This window comes from Cynoglossus semilaevis, chromosome 8 (genome assembly GCF_000523025.1).
Source record: "Cynoglossus semilaevis isolate Cse_v1.0 chromosome 8, Cse_v1.0, whole genome shotgun sequence".
Classification (NCBI taxonomy): Eukaryota; Metazoa; Chordata; class Actinopteri; order Pleuronectiformes; family Cynoglossidae; genus Cynoglossus; species Cynoglossus semilaevis.
Window position 1 is genome coordinate 11665222 of NC_024314.1, and position 17032 is coordinate 11682253.

A 17032-nucleotide genomic window follows, 5' to 3' on the forward strand; every position below is an offset into this window, starting at 1 on the left:
CCCAAAGAGGTTTAAAGTCTTGACTGTCACACGATTTAGAAACTTGGAATATTAATGATTCATCATTATGAATGAAGAAAAATGACAGAAAACCCTTTTTATTCTATAGCAGGTAGATGTCTGTGTTGTTGATGTCTGTTTAACACCTGGTTTCATTTGGTACTAATCCAAATTATGGATTTGGATGTGGTGAAATTGAAATAAAAAGAAACACAAGTATTGCTAAAGAAAATGAACTAGATTCCACTGTCCTCAGTGGAATGAATCGTCCACAGTCCCTCAACAACAACATCCCTTTGACAGTTGTGAGTCTTTGTAACCCAAATAGGCTGCCACACAAGGCACCTTTGGATATGTGGTTCCTCTGGGCTCAAACCCAGGACCTTCTGTGTGTAAGGCAGGTTTGATAACCGCTACATTATGGAACCACTTTTTGACTCTTCATTCAGGTGTGAATGTGAGTCAGATTGAGAACATGACTTCAACCAAAAAGGCTCATTCTGCGCCCACCCCCAGGTGAACATGTAATTATCTCACTCAGAAATAAGGAGGCAAATTATGCATGAGGACTAAACTTCAGAGCTCAGAGAGGTATAATTGGTCTGTATCAAACTCCAAACTTTACTTTTTCAAACTTGATGATTCCAAGTTGTTGAGTGGAAGAGTGCTGTGTTCTGATTTCTAACAGTTCTCTTCCCACTTGGAACATTTAAGGTTGTGTAAGTAATGACTACATGGTTTTAAAGTATTCAGGCTTGTGTGGTGTCTGTTGACGTCGGCCTCCACTTCTATCACTGTGCTGTTGACTAACTCACTGCGCTGTAGGACTGTCTGATTATTGGCCACTTTTTGGTGTCAGTGACGTGATGTCACACAATCTTCTCCCTCTCCTATCCTGTCTTCATCTACCTTTTCTCCTTTATATTTATAATTCAGGGGTTTTTTAGTGATTCATTTTTATTCAAGGCTGATTGTTGGTGATGGCTGTTTCTCTTCAAGTTTTCTTAAATATTCATAGCTTGTCTTCTTCTGTCTTTGGCTTTATATCAAATGCAATCTAACATTTCCCCTGGTGGTTTCTTGCTTTTTAAAGTCTTTTTATGTAAATTAAATTTGTGCAGCCATCACAGAAGATCGAAACCAACCAAACCTCCTCCTTGAATTCTCTGATGTGTGGTATATGACTGTGGCTGCTGAGCCTTGACATTTTCCTCCCACTTTATTACAATAGCTAAAACTGGAAGTCAGCCAAAAACCCTGTTAACGCTGTTCTTTTCTGGTTAGTCAGACTCCAAATGTATTAGTTTTCTCCTTCTAGTAATGGGCCGCTGAACAAACTGTTCAAATGGTTCACTCAAGTTAATGCAACATAGAATTTTTAGAAATGACATTGAAAGTTTTTTTTAATTGTTTAATAACGTTTGGCTCAACTATAACAGACTTGTTTCATATTTTTGGTCAAATATTCTCAAAAAGTCTTACAAATGCAACGCAACATGAATCGATTCCTTTCATGAAAACAAAAGTTTTCGTGTTGTGCACTTTTACATGGGCGGTAACCAGCCACATGTTAATGTGGATAATAGTGATATATAAATAATTCAGTTTTTTATTTGTCGTGGCTGGTTAATGTGGATAATAGTGACATATAAATAATTCAGTTTTTTATTTGTCCCACAATGTGAATCTTAGCAACCCATCAGGCTGTCATGGGTGACGCAGTTGAGTATGTGGTTACAACTCATAGGCTCTCACACAGGAGGCCCCGTTAGGAACATGTGGTTCTTCTGGGGTTCAAACCCAGGATCCTTTGCACGTGTAGTCCGTGATGACATCTACTGAGGTGGAAAGAGTTTCTGACTGTAGTCGTGACATGTTTAGATCAGACTGTCACCTCCTGCTGTTCTCCGGGTTTTGAAGCGTCAGGAAGCGCCTTGTTCATAAAGCTGGTATCCCCATCAGGACAGCATGTTTTCTCACACACACCCAAAACTATTCCTGTTTCTTCTCATGATTATTGCACGGCTGCCTAAATAATTCAGTCCGCATTAGGGAGAAATCAAAGTGGTGCCTCCTGGCACTGTGTTTATTTTCAAGCTCCTGATTAAAATTTGGAACTTACACCTACTTTTTTTTTTTTTTTTGCACATCTGTGTTTTCCAGCAACTTAACCAACATTCTAAATTCATAGCTCATATAGTCTGTGAATATAATCTGCTAACACTGGTCATGTTGTTTTACCTGACCTGACATTGGAAATATCACCCTTCTAACACCAATTGACCGTACGTTTGGAACATTAATATGAATTAAATCTGACCTAATCTGGGTCCAGGATCCTGTAGTTTCAAACTAGATGATAACAACATATCATTTGGACAGACGGAGGCAGATAGAGAGGCCGTCTGCCACTCATATTGTTGGTCATTGTAGAGAACCTGGTGCCCATTCTGTTTTGGCAAGACCTTGAACTGATTACCCATCATGCCATGTTGGCACTGCTGTCATCCTGATGGAGCTCCTGAAGCGGAGGATGAAACTCCCCTAATTGCATCCAGCAGATGGTGTTATGCACCCAAATTTGTCATCCATTCTCCCCCTTGTAAATTAGTTTTCATTGAGTTGTTGTTGAGCAGGAACCAACAGTTGGTGGTGGTCAAAGGAAATCAGTGTCCTTCAGTTTCAACTCAAAATAAACAAAAATAACAGCAGATTTCCACACAGGTATGACATTTAAAACATACTAACAAAATGGTTTCACCCTTAATTTGAAAACTATTTTGTGCGATAGTGCCATGAGTACGTAGAAGCTGTAATTTAGTGACCTCTAGTGATTAAATCGATGAAATAAAGCAATGTAATAAATTCATAAAAAGGTTGATAACCACTCCAGAGATCTAACACAAACACAAAGTTTTTTTCTTTCTCCATATTTTCTCCTCTTTTTTTCAATATAGAATTGGAGTAGAATATGAGTTTGCTGCTTTAAGTCTAATTCAGACTGGAAAATCGAGCGTTGGCTCTGTGTTAGCAAGTTTGACAACAACTCGAATTTTATCTGTGCAAATGCTAATGGTTAGTGGCTACAGGCTCCTGGTGTGTCCATAAATACGCCCAGTTTTTCACTTTGAGAATTGCTGCGAAGAACATTTCAGCTCCTCTCAGGTTTGTAACAATAAATTCCATTTGGGAGTTACTGCAGCAGCTGTTTATTTTTCTGGCTTTATTGCAGTCCAATTGATTGCATTTTCATATTAGGTTTTTATCTATTGGATCTCTGAGGACCTATGGGTTTCGATGGCAGTATTAAAAAAGTGTTTTGTCTCAGTGGAGGAAGATTAGCTGGATGAGTGCTGCAAACACTTCTGTTGGTGATTGTTTTTTTTAGCTCAAAAACTTTGTGAGTACATCAGTTTAAAATCTATTTGTGCTTGAAATGCTGTACTTTTCTATTTCATCAAGTTTCCTTCCAGACTCTGAATCAGCAGGTTGTCCAACTGAGGATGGTCTCGGGGGTCTTTTTTACGTTTCACAGAAAATCTAATTGATCTAATCTGTCTGAAGGAAGGCACACTCTTCAGATGTACATCATAATTAGTCTACTGGAGAAAACCTGAGGCATTTCTATTGTTAATGATTTCTTTGGGGCAGGGAAGGGCATGAGCTGGACAGAAGGTGATTAAAAAGAACAAGACGATGCTTTTATCAGACCTTTGTTCTCTGAGCCCTGACTTCTGAGTAGTGACTACCAGTGAGGTATAAGAAGACACAATGATTTCGGACACATAAACGCTTTTTTTATAACCACGTTTTTATTTAGTTTTTTATGACATCCTATTGACAAAAGGCAACATCAGTCAGTGATTTACAAGGTAAAGGTTCAAAGAAGGACCACAACTGTGGTTAACGGGAACATCTGTTTAATGGTGCGACTCTGATGTGTTTTCAATACTTATTAACAAAATCAGATGATTATCATCATTGGATAATATGATATATATATATATAAGAGCTTTCATTAAGATCTCTGTATGAATAAATAAGTTGTCATTTGAGAAAGTTGCAGGTAGAAAGGGAATTAAATAGATAAAAAGATGAATAATTATAGATATATATGGATATATATGCTGTGTAAAACCACTTTAATTCCTAAAAACATGTTCTAACTGAAAAACAGTCCAATTAGTGAATTTGTCCCTGTGTGGCAGATGGACGACTCCTGGGGGGCCTGCACCCCCATTTGGGAACCACAGCTATAAATAGTCTGTTTAATTTGTTAAGTTTTTATCCTGTGTAGAGGGACATATTGTGTTTTTATAAACACATTCATTTTTCAAAAATAATGTTTTTTGATGCTTTTTTTTTTCCTTTTTCTTTTTTTTTTTTAACTTCAGTTTGCCTCATTTTTCCTCAATCACAGAATGTGAAACTCGGCTGTGGTCTCTTGATGACAATCCAATTATGACAGATGCCGAAATCCTTAAATTAATTTGTCAGGGAGAAGTCAGTGAGAGTGACAGATATTCCAGAGGGGTTGGGACGTCTGGATACTTTATGGTTATCCTCAGATTGTCTTGCAGTGAAGTATTTCCCTCTCATTTACTTTCTTATTGATACCTAGTGTTATATCAATGACATAATGGCCTGAAAGAATGATCTACTGCCTTGGTGGTTTTGGTCATTTTAGGCTGAGTCGAGTCAGACGATGGTTTGGAGATGGAGGGAATAATAGATATTATGATAGGAGACACTTCTTTACAATTCATCATCTGTTGTTCCGCTGCACTCTGTGTTTCACCTGAAAAATCTTCTTTGTTGCATCATTTTATCTTGGCTGCCTTTAAAATCTCAAAGATCTGGTCTTATGACCAGGGAATGAGAAGTTGAGATCTGCTCTGACGCAATTCACCTCTGAAGCTGTTCTTTGGACTTTTGATGGACGCATTTTGGGGGAGGAGAGAGCATACACATACTATATATGTGGTAAAAATCACACCTGAGAAACCTGTTTGTCCTACATTTGTCATCTGTCTAATAACCTGCCCCACCCGGTCCAAATCTCCAGGCCAGAGGGCAGCACATCTATATTTTCACATTTTTATCAACACCGACTGACGACGATGTTGAACATCCATTGAAATTAGCTGAGATTAACATTAACCACTTTTACCTGGCAGTGTTCGTTAGTTGCCTGTGCGTAAATATTCAGCATTTTTGCTTTGTGTTCTTAATAAGAAAGGTCTCCAAATACATAATGTCCGTGGGCAAGATAAGGAGTGGCCTGCATCAATCTGCCTCTAACTCCTTATATTGTCCCCGGTATCTTGTCCCCGGCAGGAGGGGACTATCATGTGGAGACTCACTGTGGGAGGATAAGAACGACAGAAAGATGTAACTAAAGCACATTTTAAGTTTATTTCCAGACCTCAGCTTCCGTTGCGTTCTAATATAAGGGAGGAAACACATATATTTATACACATATCAAGCTGTAATAAAGGTCAGTGTAACAAAGCCGAGAGTCTACTCTGGACACTGCTGCCATAATGACGTGCAGTTTCTTTCAGCTTCTTGGGTTTTCTTGATAAAGTTTGGACACTCCCAGAATCTCCAGGGAAGGCCGTCTGATCCTTCCTGTCAAATAACACCAATTGGCATCTTATCAGGGATCCTTCTTAAAGATTCAAGCCTGGGGGCAAACCAAGAATCTACTGAAAGGCTAACATATCCAATCAGGCCTAGAAACACTACTGCACAGAATAAAAACGAGGGACCAGGAACACGGGTATGTGTTCATATTCTAAGTTTGGCTCTAGGTTGTAGATATCTGCCCACCTTTCCAGAGAAAGTGACATGACTTTTTAAAAATATGATATTGAAATAAAGAGAAGTATTTAAGCATGAGAGGTCTGTTCTCACGCATCCCAACATTACGACAGTAACGATGGTGGCCCCTGGTGGAAAGATGTAAACAAGCACTCGAGTTCAAATTCTTTAAATGTGCTGTGTAGTACGAAAAGCCTAAAATGTATTTATGTTATTATCCAGCTATCGAGGGAGATGTTGAAGATTTCTGGCAATAATAAAAGCAGTAAAACTTTCATCTCTCCATAGAAGAAGCCGTAACAAAGATTCCTAGAAAACACACCGTTGATTAAAAAGAAAACGAATCCTGCTGACAGATACAGTATTTTAAATTATAAATCATAAGAATATTAGATAAAATATTATTGGCCTCTAGCTGCAGCAACTTTATGAATTATTTCAGACATAATCCAGAATGAAGTGACCCAACATAAAACAGGCATCTGATATAAATAATTGACTGAAGTAGTGCCATGCAGTCTGTCTCTGGGCATCATCTGTGGGCCACTTTGGAGGTCAGGAGTTTTGACATTTACTCAGGATCAGGATCTCAGGGCTTGGCTTTACTAATCTGTCGTCTTGAGAAGAGCCAGTTAAGGTGGATCAGGAAGCTGAAGTGAGGTCTTCAACTCCAGTTGTATCTGGAGGAATGAGACGATGAGTCCCCATGTCAGAGACCGTTTAAAGTGGGGGTTGTTGACGAAAGAGGATTAACATTTATTGGACAGTCTGGTTCTGGAAAAGCTCAGGAAATATTAAATTTGAACAGACCACAACAACCTTCAACAAATTCAAAACATTGATATCAAGTAAAATAAGGACAGTGTTACACATGCAGAGTAGGAAAAGTCAATGAGAGAAGATAATGTGGGGGCACTGGTGTCTTGGTGGTCAAGGAAGCGGAGGTTCTCTGATCGTGTCACCGTCACTGTTCACTTTGGTGATGGGTTAAAAGCAGAGGCCACATCTGGTTGAGTGCAGTGGTGAGCTGTGAACACTGACAAGGAGTTCACTTTAAAAAAAAAAAAATAGAAAAATGGGATGATCCATTTCAATTGTTGTGTGGATGCTGCTTGTCCCCTGTGTTTCCTGTCAGTTTCATTTCTGATATTTCCGTTGACCATTGGTAGATGCACCTCAACCTCAGTGTGCTTAATTACAGCCAATCTGCTGGAGCTAAAAAAAATGTGAGTCTTTTTGTTTTTGTTTTCATGTCTGAATGCCTGTGCACACAGCTGGTTCAGTTGCTTAGCAACTGTGGACAGTGGATGCACAACAATTGACTTGTTTACTCAGAGCTTCTTCTTCATACTCCCTCTTACACTGACCAGTTCTCTCTCCGTCTTAGTTTTTGCTTATATCCACGTGTTGTTTCTGCCTCTTGTGCTCACAGATACTGTACTTCAGAGTGACATCAGAAGATGTTATTGGGAAAAAATCCCTACATTTAAGGTTGTTTTACTACTGGCATCTGAACTCAGCAAAAACATAAATCGCTAACAAATTGGATCTGTTGTCAATGGATTTTTTGGAGATCCTTAATTTGAGCTGATAGTTGTCTGTCTGGTCCAGTTGGCTGTGTGGAGTCTGAAGTTGTTTGAGGTGACAATGTTGGAGAGACTGTAGAGATTGTGGTTGAGTGATTCAAAGACTGCAAAAAGTAAACAGGCAAACAGGAAAAGTATTTTAGGATATTAAAGTGTTTTTCTTTCTGAGAGTACAGTTTTGGCCAGACTTCCACAGCCAACTTATTTGGACTTCTGCTCCAGTAGCTCCCTTCTCATACTGTAGTGTTGTCAGAGCTCTCTTTTGTCTGCTGTGTTATTTATTGATCCTCCTGCTGCTCCTGACATGATGGAAGACGGTGTTTCAACAGAATGAGACGTGAAATACCAGCTTCACTACTAAGTTGTTCTGTGTCCTGACTCATGACGTGTTCAGTTCAGTTATCATAAGGCCATGCTATCAAAGACTAACTGTCCTTTACTCTCTCTGTGTTGACCTCAGATGAATTTGTGGGTAAGTGCTCATGAAAAAAGATCTTTATCATCACATTCAGGGTTGCTACGACTGAAGTCTTTGTGAGTTGAAACCATTGAATATGGAACCTCTGAAGTGTCAGTGCTGCACGCTTTAAAGAAAGTCTCACTGCTTTTTTTCTCAAAAACTTGAAAAAAAAAGAAGAATAAATCGATCAGTGTGACCTGCATCTCAGGATTCACACGACAGCACACGCTTTTCAGAGACATCCGCACCATCATCGATCATCACAGTAGGAGAGCAGGATGTCCTGTCACAATCCGATCTTCACGGCACCTCCTCTGGTGTCTCCATCTGCTCCTCGTATTGTTTTCATTTATATTGCATTTATATTTCCTTGGCTTTGTTCATCTGCAACAAAACAACTTTAGTTTGATGTTAGGTGTTTGATGAGTCCAATGTATTCATATTTTCAACATGAACATTGTCAAGTTTTTCATGTCATAAAAGCCTTGACTGCCTGTGTCTAATGTAGTGGGACTACTATAGAGAATTGTCTGTGTCCCGCAGGTCATTTCTTTCCTACGAAGTTTAGAAGAGGAAACTCTGCTGCCTCCCAGCTCCCTTCACACAACAACCCTCAGCAAACCATTTATTTTCCGTCTCTCAGTTAGAACTGAAGGAGCTTCTTGAATGAGAAGGAACAAAATCCAAATCCATCCTGTAAAGACACAGTACTCCTAACTAATGTACTGCAACCTTCTAATAGGAGTCTATACTTAAAAGTATTTGTTTTTATATTGAATGGTCATTTCTGTTGAGGTATCTGTTGGCTGGTAGAAAAAATAGTTTATAAAGTATGGATTAAGTTCAGTTTTGGGTGCAGTTCTGCTGCCATCCAGCAGGTGCTGTGTCTATCCATAGTACATAGTTTTTGGTGTCTTTCAGATCCTAAACATTTACATTTAACAGTTTTTTTTGTTTTTTTTTAAACGCTGTTACTCAGGTTTGGGTTGCTGTCAGTTAATATTAGCTTAGAGGTTAGCGCCAGCACTAATTCTCTAACCATTATTTTTAGACAGATATAAAGAAAATGGACTTCACCCAACAACTTCAGAAGTGCAGACTATTTTTATTCTTATTATTTGCCTCCAGCTTTTGGACAAGTCATAACCCACTTTTGTTGTTCATTCCCAATGCCCCCTAGTGATGAACTACTTTTTTTGGCTCCTCTGTGCCGACCTCATGACTTCAGTCATTTATTTGACGTGCTGTATGATTTATTCTCCCTCTCCTCTATTAAACAGTTTGACTGTGACTCATTATTCTCTACGTTTGGTTTTATGACATCACTTTGGTCCCAACAGTCATCGTTCATTACTTTTCCTCTGCTGAACTCATTTCCTTGTCGAGCTCATGTTTGAAAAATATGTCCTTAATCCACATTAACACCTGGATCTAAAGGCTGCAGTAAGATTTTTTTTAACTAATTCTTCACTCTGACTCGGAGCAAACTGCACATGTGAAAGATAGATAAGGGATTTAAAGTTGTAGTTTGAGAGAAGAGAAGGATTTCTCCAGCACTCTGCTATTTCAGCAGGTTTACTTTGGACTCCCACATGGGGGAAAAGAGAAACACAAATGGCAAACTGAGAATTTGAGTCAGGGACAATACGTGACCCTGGTGTTGACGAATGTTCCTTCAGAAACAGCATGCACCAAGCTTTGTCCCACTGTCATGCCCTTCAGTGAGAGGAGGCATCGCAGCTGTCATGGTGGGCATATTGATGCCAGGCAGGAATAATTTGTACGCAGCAGTTTGTTGGTTGTGTTATTGGACGGTGATTCATGTCAGGCGGTGGTTTGTTCAAGGCTCTGTCGAAACCTTAACTCTTCTTCTTTTCTTCACCTTTGGGGAACAAATCTCCGAGGAGTCTACAGTGCTGTTTTTTTCTGAATGGTGCATTGTTAGCTGAGTCTTCACCTCTTACAACTTTGACATTTAGGTTTCAGGGTGAGGTTACACCTTCAAGTCAGACAGAGACAAAAAAAAAAACAACCTGAAGTGACACATGGCGTTTGCACTTAGTTGTTCTTTTTTGTTGTTCTAACGATTCTTATTTGGTCAAAATGACTGTTTCTTGTGATACACAGAGTTACCCTCTCTATATCGCGGTTCTCCTTTCACTCCCTCGGTACATCACACATTTTCTTTTAATTCTATCGATATATCGTGAAATATAGCAAAAAAAGACAAATAATTATACATACACAAGTTTTGGTTTTAAATATGAGGATTCTCGTTTTGAAATTGAGATAAGTGCATTTGGGAACGATCACTTGTAGCCTTGTTTACCTAGATGAGATTGTTTGTAAAAAAGCAAGAAGCAGGCCATTGTGTCAACTTGACCTTCTGTCCTGAAATTGACCTGATATTGGACCACAACCAATCCCAGTTCACCTAGTTCAGGTGGACCACTTCTTACAGACAAACCAAACCAAACTGCCCTGAGAGTGGTTCTGGTCAGTTGGACTAAACATTGAGACAGTGACTGCACCTCCATGATCTGTCCTCCAACCTTATTGTCCATCAGCCGGGACTCACAGCCGTTCTGTGATTTTTCATAGTGATACATGTTGAAAACTAGAAATGGCTGCAGCTGTATGTCAACCCCACGTAGGTGCCACCAGCTCAACCCTCAACAGTGTCAGGAATCACCAGTAATCAGTAAAGGTGGCTAATATCCCTGGAGTGATTGATTTTTTCATCTCTCTCCTCCATTTAATGTCCAGGCCTCTTGTCCCATGTCACCACCAACCATGTCATTATACAAAGACAGCAGTGGAGGGCACAGGTTTGGTCTCTGCCTCAGGTGACGTGACCTAAAGTGCATCACGTCCGCCCTGCAGCTGTCCACAGTCCAGCAGTGCTCGCTCTGATTAGAGCAGACAGCTCCCAGGATGAAGACCGTGGGTGGGCTGAGGTCACAGGCTGTGAGGGAAGTCCTAACCACAGGTTAAAGAGTGAGATTTGCTGCTTTGGTGAAATGAGAAAAACATTATCATTAACGAAAATATTCATGTGATAATGTAGTGACTTTTTTGGAAAGTGTGGACAAGTAAACTGTCTCTTTTTAATTCCTCATGATTCTTTTCCACGTTCAGTAATTGAAAAGCTCAGAATTATTGATTCTGAGATTGTTGGTTAATATTTTGATATTTTTCACTATGCACTATATACCAAGAATAATATTTTAAGTATTTTAAAGTTCAGAGCGAGATGAACCTGGGAGCACACTGACCTTCATAGTTCCTGATGAAATAACAGGAGACTGATTCATCAGTGTCAGAGGCTGATAACGTTGAACCAAATGAGAGATTCTTACGTGAATCAAGTAAATCATCTCCCAGTTATGGACTGCTGTGTAGAAAGGTCACCTCCACCTCCGTTTCTTAAATTTCTCTGATTCATTGTTCCAGAGTTCTGGCCGAAGCTGAAGCCGTTGTCACGGTGACCACAGCCAGGCTGTGGCCGGTGTGAGTGCCCGGCATGTTCCTGCAGTAGTGTTTGTCCAGTGGCCCTGTGATAACAGTCATAAATCACACACTGTTTTTGCATGTTTATGATGCTGCAGCGGCGGCTGCTAACGAGCGCTGGAGGGTGATAAACGGCAGCAGGTGGGAAAACCAGGCGGTGCGGACGAGGTGTGAGTGAAGTAGAGGTGTGTTGGTGCGTGAGGGCAAATTTATTTTTTTGGGAATCCCATTTGGGCTGGAAGATGAATATCCAGTAATGTGGGCAGGAATATTGGAGGGGAGCTCATCGGTTTGTCAGCAGTGCTGCTGCCCCAGTAGAGGGAGAAGAGAACCTCACCCTGTCAGGACACAGCAGAATCATCTAGAACTGAGAGAACTCTTTATAAGATTAGATTTAAATACTGTTTATAATACATTTAAAGGCATTTAAAATCAGTTAGTCAGATGCAGTAAATAATTAATATCAGAATCTCTAAGTTATTGCAAAACCCTGGCCCGTGGACCAGTTATGGCACGTGGTTTGATATTCTCTGGACAAGAATCATATCCCCTCTAAAATACTATTCAAGACTTTTATATTTTATTTATTTGTCACATGATCAGTCATACTCAATAGACTGTGTAAAATGAGTGATGGGAAATGTGTGTGGAAGCCAAACAGATGAGGTTGCTGTAAAAGATGGTCAGAAGTGAAAGAATGTTTCAGTTTGGTTTTCACTTCTCAAGTGTGTTTTGTTCTCAGGGTCAGTGAGTCTAGACTTTAACTTCTCCACCATTGTTGTGTTTCCACCCACCTGGAGGAAAGTCACAGCCAACTCCTCCATGCATTTATAGTCAGAGTGATAAATCCAAACCAGAGACCTCAGAAGCTGAGTTGAATGAAACAAATAAATGAAAGTCACAAAACCAGAAAGTGATGCTAAATTTCACCTAAACACAATTTATTCAAGGGAAATGTTCTGAACCAAAAACTCTTTGGTCAACAGTCTATTACTGATTAACTGAAGTTTAAAAAACTCTTTGGTCAACGTCACGTTGACACAGTCTATTACTGATTAACTGAAGTTTACATTTCCAGCCGTGTGCAGCTGCCCAGTAGACCTGTTCATATCCATATAGACGCATTCCCAGACACTATGGGGAATCTTTAGGTACAGTCGAGTACCGTTGGTATTTTGGAAATTTGGAAAATGAACATCTTCCTATTTTCCTCTTTTTCAACTCAGAGTGAGTTTTGGAAAATGAACATCTTCCTATTTTCTCTTTTTTTTCTGCTTAATCTCGATAGTCAATATACGTATATATTGCAATATTTCTACCATATGAATCGTAACATGAGATAGTTAGTTAATAATGGAATAAGTTCCAGAATTGCACAGGGACTTGGTTTTAATGAAATGCGAAGGTGAAGAACAAACAAAGCATGAAATGCTTAACAAGCGTCATAAATAAATATTGTGTGTGTGCGTGTGTGTGTGTATTAGGGTGAGTGTTAAGGTGAGGTGAAGGATGTAGAGAAATAGCTTTGTTATTTGCATGTTGAACTTTTATCTCCCCCTTGAAGTGAAGCACCTGCCGGTTTACAAATAGGAAATTCAAATGACATGGATATGAATCATTACAAGTCCCTCCATCCAACGTCTCTACATTATTATAAAGAACTGCACATTCATGGCTTTTCCTGTTCGCTGCTCCACCTGAAGTCTGTGATCATCATCATCAGAAGATGAGTGCTTCCTTTATAACAACTCCAACCCTGGAGTGTTGTCAGGTCCTTAAAGGGACACGTCTGTGTATCACTTCATTTCAGTTTTGGTATTCCGGTCACGCTGACATATTTTGAAGTGGTTTTCTTGGATGTTACGTAAAAAGGAAAGGCGTAACTGCTGATGGACAGATGAGTTCATCTTTGGAACAGTAATAATCTAGGAGACATGCTAATGCATTTGGTGAAAAACAGGAGACAATACACAGCGAGCTTATGACAGTCTGTTAATGGAAACAGATTTGGTTAATAACAGAAAAGAGTCGACTGGTAATAGAGTTCAGATGAAGGCAGATGACTTGATGTGTCTCTAAATGTTTGCAGACATTTGAACTCTCAGCTCGGTCTTCAGCCGTCACAGAGTCGCTGTGTCTTTGTTGTGTGAGTCAGTTCATGTCATGCTGCCCCTGTGATAAAATACATTAAAACAGATTAATTTGACAAGTTACTTAATACAATTAACACATATTAAAATCTTAGCATCTGAGTTCGTTGGGTTCATTTTTAAAATTATCATTAGATTAAGTGGCAATTATACTTTAGCTAACCCTGAAATTACACTTCTCATGCATCTAATTTAATTATGTGATTGGATTTTAATTCCAGTTAGGATTAGGTGAGTCACCTACAGTGACTTGAGGTACTAGTCTAAAACAAATGCCCCAAAATAGAATACCCTGTGAATGGTTGGCCCAAGTAAAGGGCTCTCTCCTCTTCCCAGGTGTCTATGTTGGCAGTAAACTGGACTGGGCTAAGAACAGTGACGCCACGGTCGCCTCTTTTTCCTAAGGCGACCGAGGTCAGTCAACATCTGTCTGACGCCAGTAATGTCCTGAATGCTGTTCATGACATGACGGGACATCAGTGTCAGAGTGGTAGATGCCAACTGACTCTGTTCAACTGACCCTTAAGGCTAGTGACGTTGTGGGGCTTGAATTAGACTCTGTGACAGACTGCTGTCTGTTGGTCAGTGACTCACGTCCACTCCATGAGGTTCAGACATAGGAACGCCTCTAGCCACAGGAAGTCATTCCTGCCTGGGTTCATCAGACTCTTTGACTGCGCTAATGTAGCTACTGTGCACACTAATCCTTAAGATCATTTTGACTTATCTTCTGCATTTTAAAAATAGACGTGTCCAATTCTGTTCATTTCTCTTTGTCTTTTTAAATGCTGTTGAAGGAACAACTGGACGACAGTAAAATCCAGCCTTGTTTGTCAGATTCCCTGCAGTGGTATCCAGTGACACTTTTCGAGCACAAAGACCTGCATTACTGAGGGAGGAAAGCTAACGTTAAAAAAAAAAAAAAACTCCACACTAAGAGGCTCATCGTGAATCCATCTCTCATTTTCCTTTTCAATCCAAACCGTCGCTACTGCTTGTTATCGCTCTCCCTTTTTTATGGTTTTGTGGAGTAAAAAGCATCTGTGTGGCCTCCAGCAGAGCGTTACTGCTAATAGGAGATAATCCCATTAGCACGACCATTTTCCTTGTTCTGGATTTGACTTGGAGAAGTCGTGACTTTTTTTCTAAGCTCTCTGCTCCTCCTGGTAGATAAATCTAAAGGCAGCAGCATTTCACAGATCACTTTTATCGCCTTAAAGTTCAACATCTCTGCAGGGACGGTTCGCCGAATGTCACGAGTCTCAGAAAACCTCTTCAGGAATTCAGGTGTTGAGAAGGAAAATGCATGTGTTTACGAAGCTTGACTGACAATTTTGAGCATTTTGTTTACGTTTCCTGTTGTGGTTCTGAGTCATCACGAAGTAAACAGAACAACAAACTGACAACTCAAATTAGGCTGATTGGCAAAGTGTTGTTGTAGGACGTTTTTAGAAACACCTGTTTCCACATAGTGTGGCAGGACTGGAGCAGTCCTGACACAGTTGAACAGACTTTAAAGCTTTTGTTTTGTGCTAACTTAGCTGTTAGCATTTTGTCATTTTGACGATATTCTTCTGCGCTCTGTTCTATCGTCCCTTCGTCATAAAGGGAATGGATTTTCCAGCACTTGTAGGGACCTAAAGTCAGCTGGGACTGCTTGTCATAGTGTGGCAGGACTGGAGCAGTCCTAAAACAATCACAGATCTGGTTGTTTCTCAGCAGTTCCAACGTCTGCTGCTGAGTCATCTGTACGCTTCTTTCCCTGCTTTTGTGCTGAGTCACAGACGATTTATTAGGAAGAAGGTTTATTATGTATATTCACAGTGACGTTACTCTGCTGTCTCACAGATAAAATGGAGAACGGAGATGTTCACCAGAGAAGGAGGACGGCACAGCATCCAGGCGTCCTGAATGAACAGGAAATGGAAAGTAAACAACAGGAAGAGGCCAGGAAAACAGGAAGTAGCTGGAGACGCATCCTTCTCCTCATCCTCGCTATCACCATCCACAACATCCCAGGTAAAGTCAAGGCCAGCAGGTAGTGTTTATTACCCATCATTCTTCAGTGTCAATACAGATGTTTGGACAGTGGAAGTCACCTAGGAACACTAACGGAGTTCTAACTAAGTAACTGTTGGCTGACCTTTGCTGCAGTGTCTGCAGTTGCCCACTAATCGGCCATTAGCCTCTGGTATGAACAGTCTCCCAGGGCCAGTGTTTGAACTGCAGATTATTAATCCTACAGTGTCATACTCCAGGGGATTATGTGTCTGCCATGGATTGTACATAAGTAGAGGACACAGCTGTCTCACCGCAGACTGCTGTGTCCCTGCAAACTCAAGGTCTGAACAAAGACAGGTCGTCCACCTCTGGGTTGAGAGTTAATTCCTTTTAGCAATGACACCCGAAGTAGTGGGCAGGCCCCTCCAAGGTCTTATTTTAAATTACTTCTGTCGTCCAACTCCCATCAAATGTTGTTTCTCCCATTATTCCATTGAATATTTACTCCTTCTACCGACCACATGCTATAATCACCGACCACATGCCATAATTCCCTGTAATTAAAACGCCAGGCAGGACAAACATTTCACCGTGTTTACTCCAGTCACTTCTTTGTGTCAGCCTGGAATAATGATCAGGTCTAAATAGTGGTGTTTATGGCCACTATCACTCTGGTGTTAGCACTGGGAAATAAAAACACAGCCTCTGTGGGCTGGCAGGTCGGAAGCTTAACGTTTGTTCCTAAAGACATAAAGGAGCGGAAAGAACGTAATGATGTTCTTTTATGGGAGTCAAGCTATTGACCAAGAAAGTGACAAAACATCTACATTTCAACAAAGGCAACAAGGATTTTTATTCATTTTTACTGGGGGTTTTAATGACTTGAAATGTTACAGAAGACGCATCATTACCAGTTATCCTGGCGTTTGATAAGAGCTGATATCATAAAACCTTAATAACAGTATATTATTGAGACCTAAGAAAAAATGTCGATGAAATTGAAACAGTTTTCTGAAGTGCTGAAAACATTATATCAAATATTATCTCTGCTCCTGGTGATTATGAGGTACTGTACTTCTGGCCCACTGTAATAAATCTAGTACTCATTTCATTTCTTTCACTTTAAAAGTTCAGTATTAATGATTTTGATGATCATTAATAATGATATGAGTTAGTTCTTTATGTTTGTCAGCAGGAGTTACTCCACCTATGGTTGGACTTAGTGCAGTCCACACGTGTATTTGTCCCTCACGTCTTGGACCAAACTCTTGGGTATGTACACAGGTACTGTTACAACCAGAGATTGATAATAACAGTCTTTACTCTGCCATTATCAGCTAAATGCTAAACCATAGAAGGGAACTGGACGTGCTGACCTCCATCACTGGAGCCTCGTGTTCTGGAGAAGACACAGGCTTTTTTATTTTTTGGCCCATCGCCAAACCTTTGCTGCGTACTTCTTATTGACTGTTTCTTGCATTTTTTGTAAAATCACAAACATA

General features: G+C 40.1%; 1 protein-coding gene across 3 annotated transcripts in view; it reads left to right on the plus strand.

Moving 5' to 3' along the window:
- The window catches only part of slc39a11 (solute carrier family 39, member 11), a 57979-nt gene that overhangs the window by 33152 nt on the left and 7795 nt on the right, over positions 1-17032 (plus strand). For all 3 annotated transcript variants that reach the window (XM_017034697.2, XM_008314794.3, XM_025057940.1), the window contains exon 6: positions 15378-15548. In XM_017034697.2, the coding sequence (XP_016890186.1) occupies positions 15378-15548 (171 nt within the window). The remainder of the gene's footprint in view (positions 1-15377; positions 15549-17032) is intronic.